The 24321-nt window shown below is 39.6% G+C and overlaps 2 protein-coding genes across 8 annotated transcripts in view; one reads left to right on the forward strand and one right to left on the reverse strand.

Annotated features, from left to right (window-relative positions):
* Positions 1 to 10908, reverse strand: part of dyrk2 (dual-specificity tyrosine-(Y)-phosphorylation regulated kinase 2) — a 39056-nt gene extending 28148 nt beyond the window's left edge. Inside the window, exons 1-2 of one of the 5 annotated variants that reach the window (XM_039791105.1) lie at positions 10721 to 10908; positions 7449 to 7604 (exon numbers count right to left, since the gene is read on the reverse strand). In XM_039791105.1, the coding sequence (XP_039647039.1) occupies positions 7449 to 7533 (85 nt within the window). In that variant the 5' untranslated portion in view covers positions 7534 to 7604; positions 10721 to 10908. Of the gene's footprint in view, positions 1 to 2792; positions 2812 to 3092; positions 3207 to 3760; positions 3953 to 7283; positions 7304 to 7448; positions 7605 to 10720 lie in introns of those variants that run through there. The other 4 variants (XM_039791109.1, XM_039791106.1, XM_039791108.1 and 1 more) reach the window with 4 other exon arrangements.
* LOC120553050 (F-box only protein 15-like) lies at positions 10077 to 24062 on the forward strand. 3 transcript variants are annotated; one of them, XM_039791110.1, is made up of 10 exons: positions 10078 to 10354; positions 10439 to 10522; positions 11423 to 11527; positions 14307 to 14555; positions 15449 to 15649; positions 16147 to 16267; positions 17753 to 17835; positions 19474 to 19619; positions 20562 to 20686; positions 22967 to 24062. In XM_039791110.1, the coding sequence occupies exons 1-10, from the start codon at positions 10140 to 10142 to the stop codon at positions 23231 to 23233; spliced, it is 1596 nt and encodes a 531-aa protein (XP_039647044.1). In that variant the 5' UTR covers positions 10078 to 10139; the 3' UTR covers positions 23234 to 24062. The 3 variants fall into 3 exon arrangements, with proteins under 3 accessions (XP_039647045.1, XP_039647044.1, XP_039647046.1); XM_039791112.1 differs by having other exon boundaries at positions 22938 to 23007; XM_039791111.1 differs by lacking the exon at positions 14307 to 14555 and having other exon boundaries at positions 10077 to 10354.
* The last annotated feature ends 259 nt before the right edge of the window (positions 24063 to 24321 follow it).

Consider the following 24321-nt stretch of genomic DNA (forward strand, 5'->3'; position numbering starts at 1 on the left):
GTTAGCCCAACTCTGAAATCAGCATCCAGGAGAGTGAGAAAACACTTTCGGTAGGGTACCCCAAACTGTAAGTAGTAAGCCAGTTAGCAGGGCATATTAACTTTTGCATCTTACATTAGAGCAGACATGGAAAGGGTAAATAAAGACACCACCCTCTAAACTCTTACGGAGAATGGCCCTTAGGACAATATTTACAATTTTCCGACACAGACAATCCAACAGTTGTACCCACTTCGGGCAGCGACTGGACGAATTCGTCCAGAGGTGTGAAAGTAAGCGGGATTTAAACTTAAACCAAATGCAACATCATGAATGCTTTTGAAGAGACTGACAAAAGTGTGCCCTGTTACTCCCATTTGCATGATTCAATACGTTGCGACTATAGACATGCAAAACATCGTACAGACTACGTCATTCGAAGCTTACTGAGGGCTTGAAAACGACTGGACTCTGTTCCTACAGCTCAGCAGAGGTGTAGGAGCTGCTCACAGCTGGACCAAAGTCAAAAATGATGTTGAAAAACATCCACGGTAAAATCTCTTTCACTCAATATTTGCGAAGCTTTCAAATGAAAACGTTTGCTGTATCTGGTTGATATTTGGTACTGTCGACATTAGTACATAAAATGGAACCTTTAGGTCACCACACAGCCTACAGCAGAAAAAACACACTGGCTACCAACTCAAACCACTAATGAACTGGTTACAAAACCAACAGTACGATGAATACATGTGGTACTGTGTGTAGAAGCAGTAAGGACACAGAGTTATATGAAAAGACTGCAAGGAAAAAAAGATTAAAAACGCCCCTAACATTACCTTGGATAACAATTTGATTAATCAAACAACAATCAGACTGATACAGTATTTACTGTGACAAAGCCAGTACTGGCAAAATGAATGCTAACGGACAGAATAAACTGCAATATTGACAATACCCATAACCCAATAACAGTAAGATAATAGTGATTATATGTGCTGAACTGCAATAGTAGTCTGTAAACTTGGTATTAGAATCAGTCATCTTTGAGCTACAGTAATGCATTAATGTTTGTAACGCGCTGTTTTAATTAATATCACATTTGTCTCTACGTACACAGACAAGACCGAGCAAACATTTGACTAATAACCGCAAGGCAGCCTAAAGAACCCGTGTTTACATTACGATAATCAGTTTCCAAACTACAATAACACTGTAGCACTTCAGTAGCAGCCTGCGTTTACATTTTCATAGCTACATTCACATTATAGTTCAGCCCTGCGGCTGTAAGGGAAGCCTGTGTTTACATTCAGTTTGCAAAAATGTCTATTTAATAATGGGGAATGAAAACATACAGTAGTGTCTGAAATAGTTCAGGAATACTAACATTAAAACTACATCCTAAATCCTAAATCCTGTGGCCACAAGTGGCAGAATAACTCATGTTTTCAGTGACTTTTACTGGGTTTAGCAAATCGATTTTCTGATTCTAATCTGATTTCCATTTGCGTTAATTTGTAATTTTAAAATTCTTTGTGTATTGGATTTTATAACGCCTCTACATATGTTCATACTGTATCTGACCTAAGGTGTATTCATATTCATGCCACTGTCTATACTGTATATCTAGTGTTGCATCTTAATTCCCACTGTTTCACATATATTCTCATTCTTGTACTTTATCTGCACGTTATATTGACTACTTACTGTATGTATTGTAATGTATTCATACCTATCTCTTACTGCTTTTATCCCTACTATATATTTCTGTTTATTCTGTGTATTACTTTGCACTTCTGGTTAGATGCTAAACTACATTTAGTTGCCTCAGTACTCTGTTCAATCTAATCCACCTAATCTAATCAGGGCTAGGTAGGGCTGCTTAATGGCGGCGAATAATAGCTTGTCTTACAATTTACTCGAGAGATAAGTTAGTTACAACAGTATTCAACTTAGTCTATAAAACTTCCTGGTATTACACATGCTAATATAGGTACCACAGCCCGGCTGATACTGGAGTTTTGAGGCTGATATCAAAGTTAACGATATCTGTACCGATATTTTTCAACCATTATTTGTTTTTTTAAACACATAACGTAAACAAACGTTTTGGATAAGCTTCCTTTAAAATTGTCTCTTTTTACAGACATGACCGCTGTACTGAGCAGGACATTCACAGTAGAAAGATCAACTTTTGAGGACAAACTATGTTCCCGAATTATCAAAAAAATATCTTTAAACTGCAATTTCTCGTAACTTATCGTTCGATATATGAGCTAAAAACAAGCCAATAAATTGGACCATGCCTATGCATTGATCTGGCTCTCAACTGTCTGTCACCAAATAAACATTATATATTTACATTTAAAACTACGATAAATCTATACAGCATTCTATAAATACCCATCACCACGCTGGAAACCTCTTCTTATGAGATATTAGCAGTTTATAAAGCTGTAAAAGCTAGATGGTGTTTTAAACCCCCAACGTCTCCTTCCAGGCAGCGCTGCGACCGTTGACTTCAAGGCACCTAACCATAACCATAACCATAACCCTAACCATAACCATAACCTAATCCTAGTGCCTTCCAAGCAGCGCTGCCTGGAAAAACACTGATAAAACGACAGTTTCAGGCTAACACAAAGCTACAGCATGAATATTAACGTCTAATAATAGCTCCATAACAGCATTAGCATGTGTTTGTCATACTACTACAACCAGAGAAAGGCATATTTAATGCCTTTCTGACAGCTGACAGCTACAATAAATGCATTATACTGACTTTAAAACACCAAAAAGAGACACCGACTGACCTCTGACTGAACTGAACCGAAGCTTTATTTCTTTCTGCCGATATGGAGGCCAGAAATTACCAAGCAACCGACCACACACACACACACACACACACACACACACACACACACACACACACACACACACACACACACACTCTAACGTTAAAAAACACCAAATACCATCAAAATTACCGTGTCTAACATTTACACACAAAAAAAAACAAAGATGCCGATACATATCTTACAGGCACCACACACAGTTGTGATACTGTTATAAAGGCGTTACAAAGCAGAATATAAACAGGTAAGTAAACACACCGGGAAACCTGTTCTTACTGCTGCTGTCACTTCTCGTCTGTTGTTAGCTTAGCTAGCTAGTGATGGGCGGAACGTCTCCAATTATAGAATCGGTTACTTCAAATCGATTCATGTAAATGTATAGAACCGTTTAAGTTTTGATGAAGAACGACCATCCGAGGAGCATGTAAATGCACCGTTAACCTGGTCGGTTTAGTGCAAAAGTCTGGGAATTATGAGCACTGGCACTTGTACACTTTCGACAGGTTGACCGGGTACATACCGGACACTATAAAAGACTCGTTCAATAAGATCCGTTCGTTTGTTTTCGCCCATCCCTACTGCTAGCTAGCTAGCTAAAAATAAACCTGACAGACGTTTGGAGCGGCTTTCATTTTATCTGCTTAGTTTCTACAGTAACGGCTTTTCCTCTGTCTGCCATTTTTAAAAAACAAAATCAAGATGACAGATATTTTAATGATCAGAGAAAGAAAGCCTGTTTCTGTTTAGATAGATAGCTAGCAGAGCTTTCAGCCCTTCCCTCAACTGTTTTTATATTCGCTTCTGACTTATTACGTTTTAATTTACGCTAAATTAAAGAGGTAATGAGAAGCGAAGGATCAGAGGTGTGACGCCGCCACACTGGCCGGGCTCAAGCGCCCTCAGCCCGGCAAAGAAACTGTGCTTACCCGTCGGGAGGACCGAGGTTCCGGGCTTCTTAGTCAACATGGCGGCCGCTCCTCTCTCCTTCTCCACTGGACACAAACGGACAGGACGCCTCCTCTTCCTCCATCTGCAACTCCTCCTCTTCCTCCTCCCTAAATTACTCCTCCTCTTTCTAATCCTCCTTCACACTCCTCTTCTGTTTCCGACATGCAGTTCCTCCTCTTCCTCCCCTCTTCACACCCACTCACTCAGTTTTATTTTATAATTAAAAAGAACATTTTGAAAATAAATTACACTCTTGACCCCTAATGATTATATTATTTCTAATATTATTAATATTACCAAGTATTTAGATCATTTACTTAACTAAAAGTACTAATACCACACTGTGAAATACTCTCTTACAAGTAAAAGTCCTGCATTGAAAATGTGTAAGTAAAAGTATAATCAGTAAAATGTAGTTAAAGTATACAGTTGGTTGAGCTGGAGCTCATTTTGAACTATTAACTAATTATTATTTTCATTATGGATTCATCTGCTGATTATTTTTTCCATTAATCAATTGATTGATTTTTTGGGGGGGTTGTAAAAATTGTGAAAATAGAGACAAGTAGCATCACAATGACCCAGAGCCCGAAGTGAAACCTTCACAATGTGTGTTTTGTCCGACCAACAGTCCAAATCTCAACGTTATTACTAATTAATTAACATTATTAACATTATTAGAAGAAGAAAAAAAGCAAGCCAGCCAGTGTGTTAGATTCTTACGTCACGATACGATATTATTCCGATTTTAAACATAATTGCAATATTCTGCAATACATTGCAATTTATTACCTTTTTCCCAAATTCAAATTTTTCCCAATTTCAAATTATGTCCCCAAAAAGGAAACTTTGTCAACATCTGTTTTATCTAAAAAGACACATTTCTCTGTTCATCTCACTTCTTATTGCTGCAAAATGGGATAGTCAAGCAGATAAACTGACCAACGCAAAGATTACAATAGATCATACTTGGCATCTGTGTATCGATACAGTATTGCCATGGAAAATACTGCGATACTATGCTGTATCGATTTTTTTTTCCCCACCCCTAATATGTACATTGTGTATATTATGTAAATCATTTTTAAAAAAGACACAGTCACACAGTCACACACACACACACACGTAGACACACACAGTCACACACACACAGACACACACACACAGAGGCACACACATAGACACACACACAGACACACACAGTCACACACACACACACACACACGGTCACACACAGACACTCACACACACACACACACACACACACACACACACACACACACACACACACAGACACAAAGGCACACACATACACACACAGACACACACACAGTCACACACACACACAGTCACACACATACACACAGACACACACACAAACACACACAGACACACACACAGACACAAACACACACAGACACACATAGACACACACACACACAGACACACAGTCACACACACAGTCACACAGACACACATACACACACAGACACACACACACAGACACACACAGACACACACACACAGACACAAACACACACACACACACACATGACACACACACACACACACACACACAGACACACATACACACACACACACACACAGACACACACACACACACACACACACACAAAGTATTTTACTTAAGTTTCTAATTTCTCTGTGTTCCTTATCTATGTCTGACCCTCCACAGTCTGTTGTGCTGTTGTGACATGTCAATTTCAATAAAGTCCTATTTATTTTATATTATCAATACAACAAAAATTAAACAAATATTAATCTAATTGCTGATATACAGTTTTTTACGATCACTTTGCTACTAATTTCAGAACCTTGACGTCATTTTTCAAAACTCTAGACACAAAACTCAAAACGATCATCACTTGTAACACAGGCTGTCCAATGTTCAAAACATTACATCATTCATATCTTTAAATAAATCTTGCACTTGCACAATCATTGGTTCAAAAGACTAATTGATTGTGAAATACCATTGAAACGTTACTTTAGATCACCCACACACAAGCTACCCATAGTTTCATCATTCGTACAATCATTAAATATTGTAGTACAAAATAAGTGATACCTGTTTCAGTATGGTACTAGATGTAAATACATCCCTGTAAAAGTACTGCAGTAGTAGAGAGAAAACTACAGACACAGTGGATTCATTGACCATAACCTGAAATGTATTGATGAAAAACAATACAGTATCACAACATAGGTTTACTTGAATCAAAGCGAAATAATTAGCTACAAAATAGAAAAGACAGTAGTACTGTAGTACTGTAAAACATCAAATGCAGTGTTCCTCAACTTGCTTGTACTGTAAAAAGCTAAACAAAGAAGTGATTACTGTACTTCTACATCTTCATCAACTCTGTCTTGTGGATTTGGCCACAGGTTCTCATCTACATCGCAATTAGCCAAACATCTTGGAAAAAAGCTTCGGGCATGGCGAACAATGTGGTACAAGTATATATGTATATGTATATATACAGTACAGTGTATATATATATATATATATATATATATATATATATATATATATATATATATATATATCCAAGGGCCTGCATGCATACAGTGCAGTACTGTCAATACTGTAAATAGTCTCAAAGATGGTACATGGGACCATAGAAACAGTGTCTGATAAACAGTAGTACATTACAGTAAAGAAGGATGATGAAATATTACATCCATAGATCATTTAGTCTAATTGGTTCATGTTCCACACTAATTGGTGACATGTGAATCTCGTTATCTTGAAACTTTCATGATCTAAACATGGAATATTGTGTGTCTGTTTCCATACAATTATGTATTAAGAGTAATGCAACAGTTACTTAACATTTTGAGTAGTTGTATTAATTGATAGATGATTGTAATGGAATGAACAGACAATTATCTGAAATGTAATGTGTGAATTGCTTTTTGAAATAGTAGTACTTTGATGTTAAGTTGTGTCATATTGAACAGGTGATCTTTGTTAAATGAACAAATGATCTTTGGTTTATGTGTATTGTATCCAAGCAATTGAAAAAAAGTGTTAGAGTTTGGAAAAATGTGCATTTTGATCATTGGTTGTGAGTTTTGTGTCTAGAGTTTTGAAAAATTACATCAAGGTTCTGAAATTAGTAGCAAAGTGATTGTAAAAAACTGTAAGCTAAAGCTGCATTCACTGATTTAGTTTGGTCACTTGGTGGCAGCAGAACAAGCTGAAAACACTTCTGAAAACACTGAAACAGGACATTTGTCGCCAAACCAAATCTAGGAGCTAAAATAATCTTTTAAAAAGTTAAGTAGAAGCATTAAAGGATGGTTTAACATAACGTAGAGAAGCAAATCAAGACACCCGTCAGAGATCAGATTACAGATGAAGCTGTTTTCAGCAACAACACTGTAGCCTACTTTTAGCATTTCTGAAGTGCAAAGTAGTTTTTGAGTTCATTCTTGACGTGGGAATAAGAAAAAAATCTTAACTCGAGGTCTACTTACCAGCATTTTAACCAAAAAGACGAGTCAGCAAACCTGACATTAAATTTTTTTCTCTTTTTGTCTAACTAATATTAATCAAACTGCAGGAAACCATAGCAACAACAACGACGCTTCACACTATGTTACCAACTGAACTACTGGTATAACCAAAAATGATATAGTCACCGTGGTGTCCAGGAGAAGTTTGAACCACAGAGTCCCAGGAAACAGGAAATGATGCTGGTGTTGCAGAGCAGAGTGTCTTCTTCATGTGTGCCTGGTCCAGCGTTCTCCATATGAGGACATGTCCACTTCCTCAGCCTGGGCCTGTTGATGTGGCTGCTGGGAGACCAACAACATGTTTACATCAGAGACACGAGAGGGCTTCCATGCTGCTTCAGGGCCCTGTTGTGTGAAGTTTATTTTGTGTGTGTGTGTGTGTGTGTGTGTGTGTGTATGTGCGCTTGTGTGTGTGCGCCTGTGTGTGTGTGTGTGTGTGTGCATGTGTGCGTGTGTGTGTACGTGCGCTTGTGTGTCTGTGTACTTGTGCGTGTGTGTGCACGTGCACTTGTGTGTGTGTGTGTGTGCATGTGTGTGTGTGTGTGTGCGCTTGTGTGTGTGCTTGTGCATGTCTGTGTGTGTATGTGCCTGTGAGGGTATGTGCGCTTGTGTGTGCGCCTGTGTGTGTGTGTGTGTGTGCCTGCGTGTGTGCTTGTGTGTGTGTGCGCCTATGTGTGTGCCTGTGTGTGTAGTGTGCGCTTGTGTGTGTGCTTGTGCATGTGTGTGTGTGTGCCTGTGAGGGTATGTGTGCTTGTGTGTGCGCCTGTGTGTGTGTGTGCCTGCGTGTGTGCTTGTGTGTGTGTGCTTTGTGTGTGTGTATGTGTGTGTGTGCTTGTGCATGTGTGTGTGCCTGTGTGTGTATGTGCGCTTGTGTGTGCGCCTGTGTGTGTGTGTGCCTGCGTGTGTGCTTGTGTGTGTGTGCACCTGTGTGTTTGTGTGCGCTTGTGTGTGCGTGTGTGTGTGTGTGTGTGTGTGTGTGTGTGTGTGTGTGTGTGTGTGTGTGTGTGTGTGTGTGTGTGCATGGGGGGTCTCAGGTTTCACAGCTTTAAGTTAAAGTTCGGAGAGACTTGACAGCTGAATTAAGCACATGAACATCACCACACCTTTTTAAATGTTTTTTTATTTTTCCCAGGTTAAACAACAAGAACAAGAAGGTTTACAGAGTTATCTGGATAACTTTGCTCTGGTCTTTTCACATCAGCCCATGTGCCATACTTGATATGGTTTTACTCTGCAAAGTTATCCAGATAACCATGCATGGGTCACCAAAATGGGCCACTGGTCTGTTTGAAGTCTCATCAATTCAAATGGTTCAGTCCAAAGCAGGGATGTCTGGACCAAACCTTTACAAAACTAAATATGTTCGAAAATTGGGCAGCTTTGCATTAAAGGTCCCATGGCATGAAAATTTCACTTTATGAGGTTTTTTAACATTAATATGAGTTCCCCCAGCCTGCCTATGGTCCCCCAGTGGCTAGAAATGGTGATAGGTGTAAACCGAGCCCTGGGTATCCTGCTCTGCCAAAAGTGGCAGTTGGTCAAGGCTACGTATGTGTCATCTTTAGTGAAAACCAAATACTTCAGCGCTGCAGTTTAAATCAGATAGATAGATAGATAGATAGATAGATAGATAGATAGATAGATAGATAGATAGATAGATAGATAGATAGATAGATAGATAGATAGATAGATAGATAGACAGACAGACAGACAGACAGATAGATAGATACTTTATTGATCCCCAAGGGGAAATTCAAGGTCCCAGTAGCTTAAAGACATCACACACAACATACACATACAACATAAACAGGATGATAAAATGACAAATCCACATGAAAAATATGGACAATAAAAGATACCAAATAAAAATATCCACAAGAACTAAGGGATGTATACAGTAAGCATGAGACGCTTGCAGTGACAGGGCAGGAATTTGGAGGCGTGGTTAAATGAAATATGATTCTGAATTCTGCAGACTAAACCGGTTAAAAAACTTGTTTGTGCCTATATCAATTAAAAATGTTTGACAAAAATACTTCTTGAGAGCGCATGAATTGTGCAATAACATCATGATGTTTGGTTTATGTGGCTCTCATTGATTTGCACTTAGTTTATTTGTGAATGGTTATTTATATTATTCTCTATTTATTGACTATTTTTGTTGTTCCTATTTATTAGTATTTTGTCTTATGTAATTAAGACTAATGCAATATATTTAGAATTTCTAAATATAGGGCACTAATTAAGACAATACTAGTTTGCCATCTAGCGGTTTGACTGCGCAATTGACAACCTAATGAAGTTTCTTTTTGTATTTTTTTAATTCATTTTTCAACACATTTTGTATTGAAAAAACACGTTCAAATATAGGCTACAGCATTTAAGACAAATACTCAATTTAATGAAACATATAAACAATAATATGAGTTAAAAGTATAAGTATAAAAGTTATAATAAAAAAAACATACGTTATTCTTCTATAAAGTATAAAGTTTTGTTACTTTTTTAGTGTTTATAAGTTAATATATTCTTGAAGTCACATAAACAAACAGGGACATTTGGAGAAACTTTTGTTATTTTGCAGTAATGTAAGTACAATTTACCAAATAAAACCAGTAAGTTTACACAAATTCAATGCGGTTTGAAAAATAAAAATTGCCCGGAAGTCCTAGCCTCTGGTTGGCTAACTCTGCCCTATCCTAACCATTGATCCTAACCGATCCTAACCAATCTAGCCAATCAGAGGCAGAGTAGGGCGGGGCATGACCTCGCCATTCTAGGGTGGAAAATTGGTTGCGATAACTTCTCAAGTCCGTCATGGCGGCTGGACGAGGGGAGTTTTTTCGGAGTTTCCAGGAATCTTTCGAGTCTTTGGAGAAGAAACCCACCCAGCCGGCTCTGGGTAGACGACAGCCGGTTCGTGGAAGAGGAAAGCCGGGTCCGGGCGGGATACAATCGGGTCAAACGGGCGGAAAGAGAAGGAAGAGAAGACCAAAGGCAGCACCAAGCTCGGTTAGCGGGAATAGTCTCAGGTGACAGGGCGGTTAGCACTGACGCTTTATTAACGTTTCTGTGAAGGATTTAATTTTACCTTTTTGTTTTTATTTGTATCCCAGCTTTCCACAACCGAGACCAAAGGAAAATAAAGCAAGTTCTCCCAAAATAAAAACTTCTCCATCCAAGGAAAACTTATTGGAGAGGTAAGCTAACATTGCCATTAACCGTCATCACTGTCTATTTCAAAGTGTAACTTTATTGTCTCATACAAATAAAAAAAAAAACATTTTATACTCAACTGTTGTCATGGTGAATTTTATGATGAAAAAGCTAATCGGAAAATATTTATCTTGATAATTTACTACTACAATACATTGATTGGCATTAATTGATCCACTTACTTCTTGTTTCAGCTGGTTAGCTACTTGATTTGCATCTGTTGTGATAACCATTTAACGTTAAAGCTGAAGTGGGTAGGATGCAAAAAACGCTGTTGCACAGTCAATGCAGAGCAGCCAATAGGAACTCTCTCTCTCTCTGAAATGACCTGTGATTGGCCAAAGTCTCCCGTCACGGGCTAGATTATCTAAAGCCCTGAAAATAGGGCCAAAAGGTGGTGCAGAGAAGTCTAGTTTCTTTTTTTTCTGTCATACCCCTTTAATTACAATATACTGAAGGATTATTATTGGATGTTTGCCCAATGTAGCCAAAAATAAAGTGCCTACTGTAGGACGGTTTTGTAAAGCAGAATCTTTGGGTCTTGGACTGTTGGTCGGACAAAAAATATGTAATAAGTACACTTACTGAAATAATCCTAAGGATTTCAATCCTTAGTCCTTTAAGTTAAGTTAATTTAGCATTTCTATTTGAGTGAAAACACTGTAATTGTGCTGAGAGTTTAGCAGTCTGGACCATAAAAAAACAATCTCATTCTATTTCTATGGTCTGGAGTCTTGTTGGTGATACATGAGCTTCAAGTTTTCACAATAGTGTGCATAGTTCCATGTTTTGTGTGTATACAGTGGAGAAAAACTGTATTCCCAGGAAATGTCACTCGAGTCACACAGTTCTTCTTGGTAATGCCTTGTTACTTTTTTCTTCAGGCTCCCGTCTGAGATTCTGGTTAAGATTCTGTCGTACCTGGACCCCTCCTCGCTGTCCTGCATCAGCCACGTCAGCAAGCTCTTCTACCAGCTTGCCAACGATGAGTAAGTCTGACAGTCAACACAGTCCAACATTAGAGATGCACCGATTACAACTTTCTAGGCCGATTCCGATTTTTTCATTGAGTTTGACATGCCGATACCGATTTTAGCCGATTCCGATTTCATTTTTTCTGACCACTTTACAGCACACACAAATATTTATTTTCTCTCTTTTCTTTAATAGAACATGTTTTGAACGGATAATGGATCACTATGAAATAGAATTATAAATTACTTCTGGTGTGGGACATTCACACACATCTAAAGTGCAACGTTAGAACCATTTCCTTCTTTTCATATCCAATATCCAACTAAAAAAAATGTGATTTGGGTTTTTGGTGTCGTCCCCCCACACCCTACTTTTTTCTTGCAGGTGTTTCATATTGCAAACTTGTTATCTTCACGCTGAAGAATTTCCAAACAGCTGACATGTTGCAGGTTCATTCACGAGGTTCCCTACGTGTGCGAGAATACTAGGGGTGGGAGAAAAAATCTATACAGCATAGTATCGCAATATTTTCCGTGGCAATACTGTATCAGGGCTCCAGACTGCGACCAAATGGTCGCATTTTGCGACCAAAATTTGAGAGTGTGCAACTGAATTTTACATCCAGTCGCACATGTGCGACCAGTAAATTTGCCCCCTTTTTTTACACGTTACACGTTAAACGTTGAAATTTCGGTACCTGAGAGCGCGTAAGCGCAAGCTTATCTGTCCTCTCTGAAAAATGACAGAGAGCAGAGCTCTGACACACACACACTCGCACACACGCAGAGCTGCAGACGATGCAAACTACGTCGGCTCTGCAGTTTTGTTGAAGTCACAGTGAGTCACGGAAATGCCGATAAAGTCTGGTGACAGTTTTTCATAACTTCACGCAGACAGCGTTTGCTACGATATGATATTAATGGCGAGTCGAAAGCGGTTGCGGGGGTGTTGACGTTACAATTCCTCGGAGACGAGCAGTCACAACAGTGGTTTCTGTGCCCTGGTGACTGACTGACAGGCTGGGGTTGTAAGGCAAGGCAACTTTATTTCTACAGCAGCTTTCAGCAACAAGGCAATTCAAAGTGCTTTACATGAATCATTAAAGAGCAATTAAAATCGGTCATGATGAAAGCGATGGGGCTGTCAGTTTACCTTATATGTTGCATCTTCAAAAGTGACACTGAATTTGAAACAGCACATTGTAATTTCTGCATCTATTATCAAAGTATTTATTAGTAATACATTGGAAATTAGTAGAAATGTGAGTATTTGGTTAGCATGTTGATTTACGGTGTGTGCCCCTAAATTTTCTGGTAGTGCCCCTAACATTTTCAGTTGGGGGCCACGGTGCTCCTAGTGAAAAGTCTGGAGCCCTGTGTATCGAAACACAGACGCCAAGTATCGATCTTTTATTATACTGTATATGTATTGGTCAGTTTGTCTGCTTGACAATCTGATTTTGCAGCAATAAAATTGAAGTGAGCTGAACAAACAGAGACATGTATCTTTTTAGATGAAACAGATGTTGACAAAGTTTCCTTTTGGGGACATCATTTGAAACTGGGAAAAATTTGAAGTTGGGAAAAAAGGTAATAAATTGCAATATCTTTAAAATCTCAATAATATCGTATCGTGACATAAGTATCGTGATGATATGGTATCGTGAGGCCTCTGGGGATTCCCGCCCCTAGAGAATAGCGCCGACACGTGCTTCACACCGCGATCGGGTACGCACGCCACACGGCGGAGAAGTTGAGAGAAAGGAGAACGAGAGCGCGTGCTGTGGCGTCCGTGTGTGCGTGCGTCCTTGAGAACTGTAACTCGTATAACTTCTGTTGTCAGTTAATTGTAGCGTTGACCGGCATGAAATCGCCACATGTTCGACTGACCTGCCGGTCGCCGCTCGTACGGCCGAGTACGTGAAAACTGGACAATTCCAGTCACCGGCCGATACACTGGGCAATAGGGAGAAAATCAGATATCACCAAATACCTCGATATCGATATTGCGGCGACATTCTAGGGTTGACAACCGGTGCTTTAACAAAATAACTTCACACTTAGATTTTAGATAAATAATCATCAGTAATGTGGATATAATGTCTAAGTGGGGAAAAAGGCAAATAATAGAACAGCTACAACAGTCTGGTGAGTTCAGAAAAGTACATCACGTTACTGTAATGCAGCCTTTAAAATCAGGAAAAGACAACACTTATATCACGATATTACGATATCCAAAATCTAAGGCGATATCTAGTCTCATATCACGATATTGATATAATATCGATATATTGCCCAGCCCTACTAGCAGCTGTTGTGCAGTTTAATTCTGCTGCCTACATTCGCTGTTATTCAAGCTATTTGGTGACAACTCCTGTGTCCAGCGGCATTATCAGCCTTACTCTGTGTTTACATTGGCACGTGTATGCCCAGTGTATGTAAATGGTCTGTGATATGCATGTTCAGGTGTGTAAATATGGGCGGAGATTAGTTCTGAAAATGCTCATGAGGACAGAGACCATTTTTGTTTTAGAACACTGTTTTAAAATGTGTGGATGTAGCCAAAGTCAAACCATAAAATGTCTCTTGCGGCTGTTTCAAAGTAAAAGACAGAAACCTTCTTGGTGCATGCCTTTTTTTTTTATCAGATACTACAAAAGGGCTTTCACTATTTAGCAGCGGCCAAAAAAGCTTGTAATGTCAAGTGATAGTTATTGTAATCTTGTGTTAAATAAGTTGATTACAGTGTAACTAGTACTTATCCGCAGCCAGTTTCTACCTCCTTTCACTGCAGTGCCGTGTGGCATAAGATTTACACGTCAGAGTTCGGGAGTCAAACGTGGAAGCCGAAGGCGTTGGCGGGTGACGCGGCGCAGAAGGTTGACCCGGTGGAGGGGGAGGTAGAGGATCGGTCGCCGGGCCGCTGGAAGAAGATGTACTTCAGGACCCTCGCTGGACAGGAAGTGAACAAGTGGAGGAGAGAGCTGAGATACGACAACAGCCCGTACACCGGCTTACCAAGGCAAACGGAGAGGGTCCTCAGGTACCAGAGGGAGTCTGGTTGAATCATTTCTTCCTTATGTGTTATTTTCACTTTTTAGATTGATTTCCTTTCTTCCAGGCATTCATTGATATCAGTTTATTTCCATGAAAGTCGTCATAGAAACTTGAAACTTTCTGTGGATGGATAACCCATCTTTATCACATTTAGGGTCCTTTTTCGTGGTGTTTTTATTTTTTAAACTTCACTTTAAATTCACTTTGCCTCTGTATGGCATTTTGATGCCCAGAGGGGGGAGTTAGATCACGATTCTTCAAATCCACAGTTTGATTTGACTTTCAATTTTAGGGTCACGATTCCAATACATTTTCGATTTAAACCTAAAAGTATCAACGTTCAGTACCCAGCCCTACCTCGGTCCTCGGGGCAGAAATGAGAGCTTTGAGACGGCCTTCACCTCGGATGGACAGAACAACTTCCGGTTCAGCCGAGGACCGAGGAGCTGTCAAATGGGGGGGGACGCTTCAACTGTTCTCCTGACATTTTATCGACCACGTGATAAATTGCGAAAATAACCAGCAGACTAATCAATAAAACAAATGATTGTTAATACTACTGAAAATTCCATAAAAACATCATCAAGAAAAATATTGCAAGTTGTAGCTCTACGATAAGCCAACATGGACATTTGGAAAAAGATAAAATGTATTTGGTCCACTTTTTTTGCATTTAAAAAGGTTGTTCTGCAGTCAAACTTCAAATGTCAGAGGTTGGTGTTCACAGTAACAGCTTTTCTTTTTCTAAAGCCTATTTTTCACTTTGCTTTGGAGTAGTTCCCCATGGTAAAGAAACTGATTATCATATCGAAAAAAGGTGAGAACTTAAAAAAACTGCTTATTTCAGATGTTGGGTGTGTTTTTTGTTTTTGTTTCCAGAAACCTGAACGTGAGCTGGGAGCTGACGCTGTGTGATTATCGCGGGCGGGAGATCACGATGGAGCAGAGCCGAGCGTACTTCTTCGAGTCGTCCGTGGTCGTCCGCTGGAGTGGACCGAGCTTCCTCACATACCCTCAGATCAGCAGCATCCAGCTGTACGGAGTCCGGAAGGAGACCCTGAAGAGCCCCAAAGCCCGGAGGTAAGACACACTTCTTCCTCCGTCACAACTAGGGCTGCACGATATGAGGAGAATATGCGATAACGTTGTAGAATATCGCGATAAATGAACAGATATTAAAGTGTACTCAGTTCTGCCTTTCTGCTGCTTTCACTATTCTTCTAAAACACTTCTTAACTTCTCCTTCTACAATTCTTAAAACAAATTTAAAGGAAATCATTTCTAACATTCTTTTATTGAAGAAATTGAACATTGAATTGAACATAAAAGGCCCCACTTACAAAAAGAATGAGTTACATTTTAATTTGCACTTTTCTACTGATATTTTCTTTCAACTAACACGAAAAAATCACGTCTATCGCGATATGTTGCAGCCTTTCGCGATATGTATATTGCGCTAATTGATATTGCGATGACGATAAAATAACGATGTACTGTGCAGCCCTATTCCCAACGCCTCGCCCCTTTTCATCACCACACCTTCACCACTCTTTCCTCTTCTCAATTCTCTCCATCAGGCCTGGCTGGCGCTCTCTGATCATAAAGCAGGACACCAGGGTTCCTGTTCGCTACATTGGCAAAGACAAACTAGTCAAGCTGAGGCATCTGCGGCCCTGCTTCCTCATAGGCACCTGGAGGGTAAGTGTTCAACACACTGCTTTAGGGCTGCAAAGATGAAAAGGTGAATATTTTCTAGTTTATTCTCTTTTTGTCTGGGACAGTAAACTGAATATCTTTGAGTTGTGGACTAAACAAGACATTTGAGGACGTCATCTTGGGCTTTTTAGGAAACACTGATCCACATTTGTCACTATTTTCTGACATTTTATAGATCAAACAACTGATCCATTAATCCAGACAAAAATCAATAGATTAATCGACTGTGAAAATAATCGTTACTTGCAGCCGTACACTTCTTAAATTGCTCATATTATGCTCATTTTCAGGTTCATAATTGTATTTAGAGGTTGTACCAGAATAGGTTTACATGGTTTAATGTTCAAAAAACTATCTTTTTGTTGTACTGCACATTGCTGCAGCTCCTCTTTTGTTTTGAGCTCTCTGTTTTAGCTACAGAGTGAGACATCTCACTTCTGTTCCGTCTTTGTTGGGAGTCGCACATGTGCAGTAGCTAGGTAAGGACTACTAGCCAGTCAGGAGCAGAGTATGAGGGAGTGCCCTGACAGTAGCTAGGTAAGGACTACTAGCCAGTCAGAAGCAGAGTATGAGGGCTTACCCTGACAGTACCTAGGTAAGGACTACTAGCCAGTCAGAAGCAGAGTATGAGGGCGTGCCCTGACAGTACCTAGGTAAGGACTACTAGCCAGTCAGAAGCAGAGTATGAGGGCATGTCCTGACAGTACCTAGGTAAGGACTACTAGCCAGTCAGAAGCAGAGTATGAGGGCATGTCCTGACAGTACCTAGGTAAGGACTACTAGCCAGTCAGAAGCAGAGTATGAGGGCATGCCCTGACAGTAGCTAGGTAAGGACTACTAGCCAGTCAGAAGCAGAGTATGAGGGCGTGCCCTGACAGTACCTAGGTAAGGACTACTAGCCAGTCAGAAGCAGAGTATGAGGGCGTGCCATGCTAGCAGCTAGGCGAGCATTATAACGTGTGTTCCAAAGTGACCACGTCTGTCTCTGAAGTAAAGGCTGGACTACAATAGAGCTGTTTGGAGCAGTTGGTGAACAGTGTTTTCTGTTGGAGATGGTAATTCCCTTTGGGGGGACTTCTTCTTCTTTTTTTTTTTTTTTACTTTGTAAACCTATAACGTGCACAAAAAAGAAAAGTAACACAATAAAGGAAAGGGAAAAGGCCAAACAGGATAATATGAGCACTTTAATGGCTGCACCATTTCATCAAATATAAATTCATCATTTTATTCACATTTCGTAAAAAACAACCTCTGACGCATCTGGAATCCCTGGAAAGTTCTGAATCTGGACTAGAAGATGTAATATGATGTCAGGGTAGTACAGATAGAAGGTGACTGTAACGACTGTAAGCCACGATACAGGCTTGGTGTTATATAACAGTAAATGCTGTTTGTTTTCTTAAACTGACTAAACTTCTGGTGTCACATCACTTTTCCATGTTTTTATAATGTGAACAAAAATAATAGGCTAACCACGGTATAGCCTTCATCATGGTCAGCCTGCACTTCCACAAGTTGGTGGAGAAGAGTCTCCTGGGATCTCCAGTCTGGTAGGTTCATCTCTCTCTGTCTGTCTGTCTGTCTCTCTCTCTCTCTGTCTCTCGGTCTCTCTCTGTCTCTCTCGGTCTCTCTCTGTCTCTCTCTCTCTGTCTCTCTCTCTCGGTCTCTCTCTGTCTCTCTCGGTCTCTCTCTCTCTCTCTCTCTCTGTGTCTGTCAAGTTCTGTCAGTGAAGTTGAGTCCTCCCTCTCTCTGCTGGTCACATCACTACAGCTTTATAAACTCAGATAATAACAGATGCCTGAGGGTGAAACCTTTTGAAATGTTCAATTCATTATTTTCTTTTTATATTATAAAATGCCAATAATGGAAATGATAAAAATAGATCAGAGTAGATCAGAAAATGGTGAGAATATACATGTTGTGTCATTACTCCAATAATGTTTTTTATCGTATCAAAATTGTATTTCCAAATATTTAAAAGCAAATTTTATCCTTTTTAAAATTAACCTTTTGAGCATTTTTTTTTCACTTCAGTCTTATCTTTGTTGTATATATTGTATTTTTTAAGTTAAGTTCAGTACTGCAGGGTGAAACTAAGTATTTGACTGCACAATGCAGAGATGTGAAAAATTGAATTGCTGTTAAAATAACTTGACTAAATAAATTAATCATATCAGGGATTCACTTATAACTAAATAAATAAGTTAAGTTGCTCCGGCTAATGTGCTTGTAGTGGGAATCTGACCACAAAAATTGCCACTGGAGGGAATTTGAAATCATTTCCAACGCTTGCTGGTGCAAATAATGAGGTCTTAAGGTTAATCCTTTATTTTATAAATCCATTTAAAAACACCTACAAAAAGACTGACTGTGAAAGATCAACAACGAGCAGACGAGATCTAAAAACATCACTCGCACACAGCTGAGGTTGAAAACCTGTGTGGCTTCCCAGATCCTAATTGCCCCCCCCCCCACACCTTCTCACCTGTGATTCCCTTTCTAACCTCTGATTACCACACCTACACACAGGTGCGCAGGTGACGTAGTAAACAAACCATTCACACAAACTACCACACACACATAATACACACCAAAGCACATGTCTAAATTGGCTACGACATACTTGCACGTACATTTTGCATGTGGCATTTGGCTAATGTTAAGTACACTACTGTATATACTGCCCACTTGTGGTGGTCTTACAGAAAAAAGAACATGCCGAGACTGAATATAGCGTCTAATGATGACACGAGACTGCTTCTAAAACAAACGAGATGGTGTAGTGCTAGTCAGATGTTTGTTAGCGTTGGTGTGCCTTAATAAGAAACCTTATTTATCGATATGTGTGGAGGATGTCTGTCTCAGAAAACAGAATTACTGTATACAAGCTTTAGCCTACATTGATTTTAGCTCTGTCAGGTTCGCATCTAGACTGTGGAGACATTGGCGCTCCTGTTTGTATGTTACAGGTGAAGGTTGTTGACCTTTTATTAATTTATATGAAGTGTACTATATATTTTTCATATGTTTGTAAATATTGGCATTTTTAATGTACTATGGATCTTCCATTTGTGTCCTAAATAAAGTTATTATTATTACACTTTGAAAAGTTTTTAAATTAGTTTAGTTCCCTCTCTTTATAATGATCTCTGAAGTTCTACATTGGTCCCGTTTGTCCCTTCCTGCAGCCCGTTCTCGGAGCCTGTGGACCCCCCGCCCGCGGATAACTCGGACCCTGACTTTGGTCTGCACGGCTACACTCTGCACTTCGTCCTGCACAACACCGGCGCTGAGATCATGTCGGGACACTTCCGCGAGCTCTCCTGCCGCACAAGTAATGCATCATTTTAATCTCTCTATCTGATTTATTACGGCTGTCTATTGCCATTGATTTCCTGAATTGATTCCGATTTACAAGGTCCCGATTCGATTACATTTTCAATATATTTAAATGAAGTTGGGGAAATTTCAGTTACAGTACCAGTTTAGCTTGGATATAAAAGAGATTTTCAGAGAACTTCTGCTGTAAATTGTACAAGCAAGAAACAACCCTTACAAATTAATATATATATATATATATATATTCAGCTGTGATTGAACTGTATTTTTTGAGGAACTATAGGGCACTTAACATCTACAAAAGGTCTACAAAATTAATTTTACTACAAATTCTTAGGGAAACCAAAACCCAAAGTATAGAATGAAATATTACACTGACTCACTTACTGCTTTAATGTTTCCAGATGTGTGATATCAGGACGATGAGCTGACGTTTTTGGTGGAGCCGTTTGTTTAATAGTCGACTCTAAAAGCCAACGTTTTGACAATAAACTCCATCAACACAACAGTATGTGGAGTTAAACTGGACGGGCCCAATAACCTCTGAATAGTTCTACTTGTTGTTAAATTGCAATGTCAGCGGCAGCCAACGTGTCAGCCAGTCTGCCCTATTTCTGATACTGTGGCGGCAGAAATTTTGCCATGGCGGGCAACCACTACAAAATCTACGTAGAGGATCACTGGACTCACTGGACTTCGTTTTGCCTTTTGTCCTGTATGTATTTTAGCCCTGAAGCCCCATCAGAGCTGAAGTGGACCAGAAAGAGAACCGAATCCTCTTTTAAAGTAAACTGACCATGTTAATGCAAAAAGAACTCCGTCCCTTTTCTGTTGGTCAGTCACTTCTTCAGTTGATTAATGACATCCAGATTAGAAAAGTGTCTGGAACTGTCCACATTGTGGTGTAAATACCTAAAGTTTGTGTTGCTGCGATCAGTTCAGATCCGGGCCGGACTGGTGGAGCTGAGGGTCATCAACCGGACCAACCTGTCCGAGCACAGACCGCTGTCTGGGAACATCAAGATGCCCTGGAAGAGCGAGGAACTGGAGGGCGTAGTGGAGGTACATCTGTCCCACACAATAAAGACATTACAGACCCTGCACCAGAACACACACTTAACCAGTCACCAGGCAGTTTGTTGAAATGTGTTAGTTGACCAATTACTGCGTTGACCTCTGGTCAAATAAAATCAACCTAAACCAACTTTCTTAAAATTACAATAACGCTCCAGGGATATGGTTTTCCCTGATATCCTCTGCTCAGCCCCTTGATGTAACTGTTGCTAAATCGTTACACCATATCACCATCAAACAATAGATATATTTAGATAGAAATGTAAAGGAATAGTTTGACATTTTAGGAAATACGCTCATTGGCTTTCTTCTGTAGAGAGTTAGATTAGATGATTGATACCAGTCTTACATCTGGTTGGTAAATATGAAACTACAGCCATTAGTTTAGCTTAGCACAAAGACTGGAAACAAGGGGAAAATGGCTAGCCTGGCTCTGGTAACAAGGTAACAACATCTGCCTACTAAAGCTTACTGATTAACGATCTATGCATAGTCTACACCATAGCCTACATAAGGCAAGGCAAGGCAGCATTATTTATATAGCACATTTCAGCAACAAGGCAATTCAAAGTGCTTTACATAAAACATTAAAGAGCAGTTAGAAAACAATTAAAAACAATCAAAGTCAAGAATAATAAACAAATTAAAACAAGAATAAAATTGATAGTGCAGTATAAGAATAAAAGTTACAGTGCAGTATAAGAAATTAAAGTTAATAAAATAGATTATTTAAAGAAAAGCAACATCAAAAAGATAGGTCTTTAGTTTAGATTTAAAAGAACTGAGAGTTGCAGCGGACCTGCAGGTTTCTGGGAGTTTGTTCCAGATATGTGGAGCATAAAAACTGAATGCTGCTTCCCCCTGTTTTGTTCTGACTCTGGGAACAACAAGTAGACCTGTCCCAGACGACCTGAGAGGTCTGGGTGGGTCATAGTGTAGTAGCAGATCAGAAATGTATTTTGGCCCTAAACTGTTTAGTGATTTATAAACCAGTAAAAGTATTTTGAAATCAATTCTTTGAGGCACTGGAAGCCAGTGTAGAGACTTCAGTACTGGTGTGATGTGATCCACTTTCCTGGTTTTAGTGAGGACTCGAGCAGCAGCAGCGTTCTGAATCAGCTGCAGCTGTCTGATTGATTTTTTAGGGAGACCTAAAAGACCTAAAAGCGAGACTACGTAAGTGGCCTACGCAAGTGGCCTACGCAGTTGTGAGGATTTATACTTGTGTCTGCATCATTCTAGCGTATCTTTTTAAGGGAATAGCCAAGCCGGCATATATTGTGCATGGGGAGAGTGTGGCAGAGCGAGTGAAAGAGAAAGAGATCTAGCTAGACCGGAAACACAACAGGAAGGCCGCACACACTTGTTCGGGCTTGCGAGCCGGCCAAAGAGTAGTAGGCTAACGTTACGTTTTGAGGGGATGGCGAGCGCGAGACGCCAAAATGGACACCAATAAGATTCTGAATGGAAAGTTTACTTTTAAAAAGTTGCCAAATGGTTCCATTGACAAGACCAAAGTGATGTGTGTGTTTTGTCGTCGTGAACTGAGCTATCATCGCAGCACGTCCAGTCTGAAATACCACTTGATGGCCGAGCACACAGCTGATGGCCGAGCACACAGCTGATGGCCGAGCACACAGCTGATGGCCGAGCACACAGCTGATGGCCGAGCACACAGCTGATGGCCAAACACACAGCTGATGCAAATTCTCCGCCCCCCCTCGTCAAAGCCAGGCAACAATGGATGACTTCAGACAAGCACATGGATACCACAACTGAGAACAAACTTACTGCAGCCATAGCTAAATGGGTCCAAGAGAGAATGTTAGTGTGAAATTGAACACTACAGTATATGCCAATGTTGTTTTCAATGAAAAAACATTACTTGCGAGTTAACTATGACATTAATGGTTTGACAGCACTAAAATATTCTAATAATAGCCTGTCTCAAATGAAATCCTATATCTGTTTATCCAACAACTACTTGCATATACCTAGCTAAAACTAAACGCTAAAACAAATAAGAAAACATTAAAACGAGGTAAACTCTATTGAAATAATCAAAAACTACGAGCACTTCCATCACACGTCACTGTGATAATTCAGCCAGCAAACCTGCCACACACTGTGGTTGTACACGTCAGGTTTTTTTACTGACAGCTCAGCAAATTAAGTTTCGTTTTGGCTCAGCTGTTGTGGGGGGAAAAAAAGGGACCACATCCCTTTTTCTTTATTTCAGCTCTGATGGTTGTTTCTTGCGCTGCGTAGAACTGCTGCATCGTATCGCTGACTCTGCTGGACGAGTTCCAGAAACCCTTCTGGTGCGTCAGCTCGCCCATTTGCATCATGATGGCCATGAAGCAGCAGTCCTTCGACTACAGCGGCGAGCACTTTGTGATGGATTTCAAAGACTCGGACGGTCAGGTGAAGATGAAACTGGTCTGGTTTAAGGAGCAGAAGCAGTTCTTCCTCATCAGCCTCACCGTCTACATTTCTGTTTGGAAAATCAACAAGCATTTCAGCCGAGCGTACTGAAGCAGAACTGGAGCGCTCGCAAGTTTTGGTTTTTACAGTTCTGATGCAGTGACTTTGACGTTTTTGTTCAGTGTTACATCAGTTGTTTACAAAAATGTCCTACTTTTGTAGGCTTGTTTACGTATTTATCGTACAAAAATATTCTGTAAGAAGTGGGTAAAAGAGAATTAATTACAAGCTTATCCTGTTAAGGCTTCATGTTAAAAATTTTAAACTTCTAAAATTCTTTATTTGTATTTTGTTCACAATACAGGAAGTGTGTCACTGTTTTTGTGTTTCTATTACACTTGTAGAATAAAAGTACATGTTATATGTAAATATATCTGAGTAAATCCTAAGAAGAGGGTTACATTTTAAGTTTGTTTTTAATTTCAGTATAAACTGAGTCATTTCAGTAAGTTATTTTGTTAGTTATGTTGTACAAAAGCAAGTCTCATTCTGTAAAAATGGAAATAAAGACAGGAGTTAATGCTGTTGAAGCTTCATGTGTTAGTCAGACAGTTGTCAGTAGAAAAATACAAACAAATGTTTGGAAGAAAAGCTAAAATGAGTTTGAGTTTTGTTCACAATACAGGAAGTGTGTCTCTGTTTTTGTTTCTATTACACCTGAAGAATAAAGGTACATGTAATGTGTAAATATAAAGGATGAGATCCTGAAAAAGCACTTACGTTTATTTTGAATTTCCTTATTTACAGAGTACATATTCATTTCAAGTTATTTTAGTTTTTGATCAGACATGGCAGAATTTCATGTTACTTACAAGCTGCTTTAAAAAGGGAAAACTCTTTGTTTTTTTTCTGCTCAGAAAATAAATATTTGTGTCACCAAGATTCTGACGTCATTGTTTATGTTTTAACGTTTGGATGAAGTTGGATTACATTTTAATAAAAAAACTAATTAAGTAGAATTTCACATGATAGAAAACCTCCACAAGTTATGAATCTAATCAGTGTGAGAGATGAGTTTCTACCACGGTTGTTAGCAGGGTCACACGGAATCTGCGGAGGCAGAAGTTTACGCAGATTTTTAACCAAATTAAAAGAATTTAAGAAAAAGAATTTAAGAACGTAAGAGACGTCACCTGTGT

Source organism: Perca fluviatilis, chromosome 23 (genome assembly GCF_010015445.1).
Source record: "Perca fluviatilis chromosome 23, GENO_Pfluv_1.0, whole genome shotgun sequence".
Lineage (NCBI taxonomy): Eukaryota > Metazoa > Chordata > Actinopteri > Perciformes > Percidae > Perca > Perca fluviatilis.

Coding starts and splice junctions, on each gene's coding strand:
- LOC120553050 (XM_039791110.1), top strand. CDS start 10,140: ATGGCGGCTGGACGAGGGGAGTTTTTTCGGAGTTTCCAGGAATCTTTC. Junction 11,528..14,306: donor TACCAGCTTGCCAACGATGA/GTAAGTCTGACA, acceptor CTTTCACTGCAG/TGCCGTGTGGCATAAGATTT. Junction 19,620..20,561: donor CGAGCTCTCCTGCCGCACAA/GTAATGCATCAT, acceptor TGCTGCGATCAG/TTCAGATCCGGGCCGGACTG.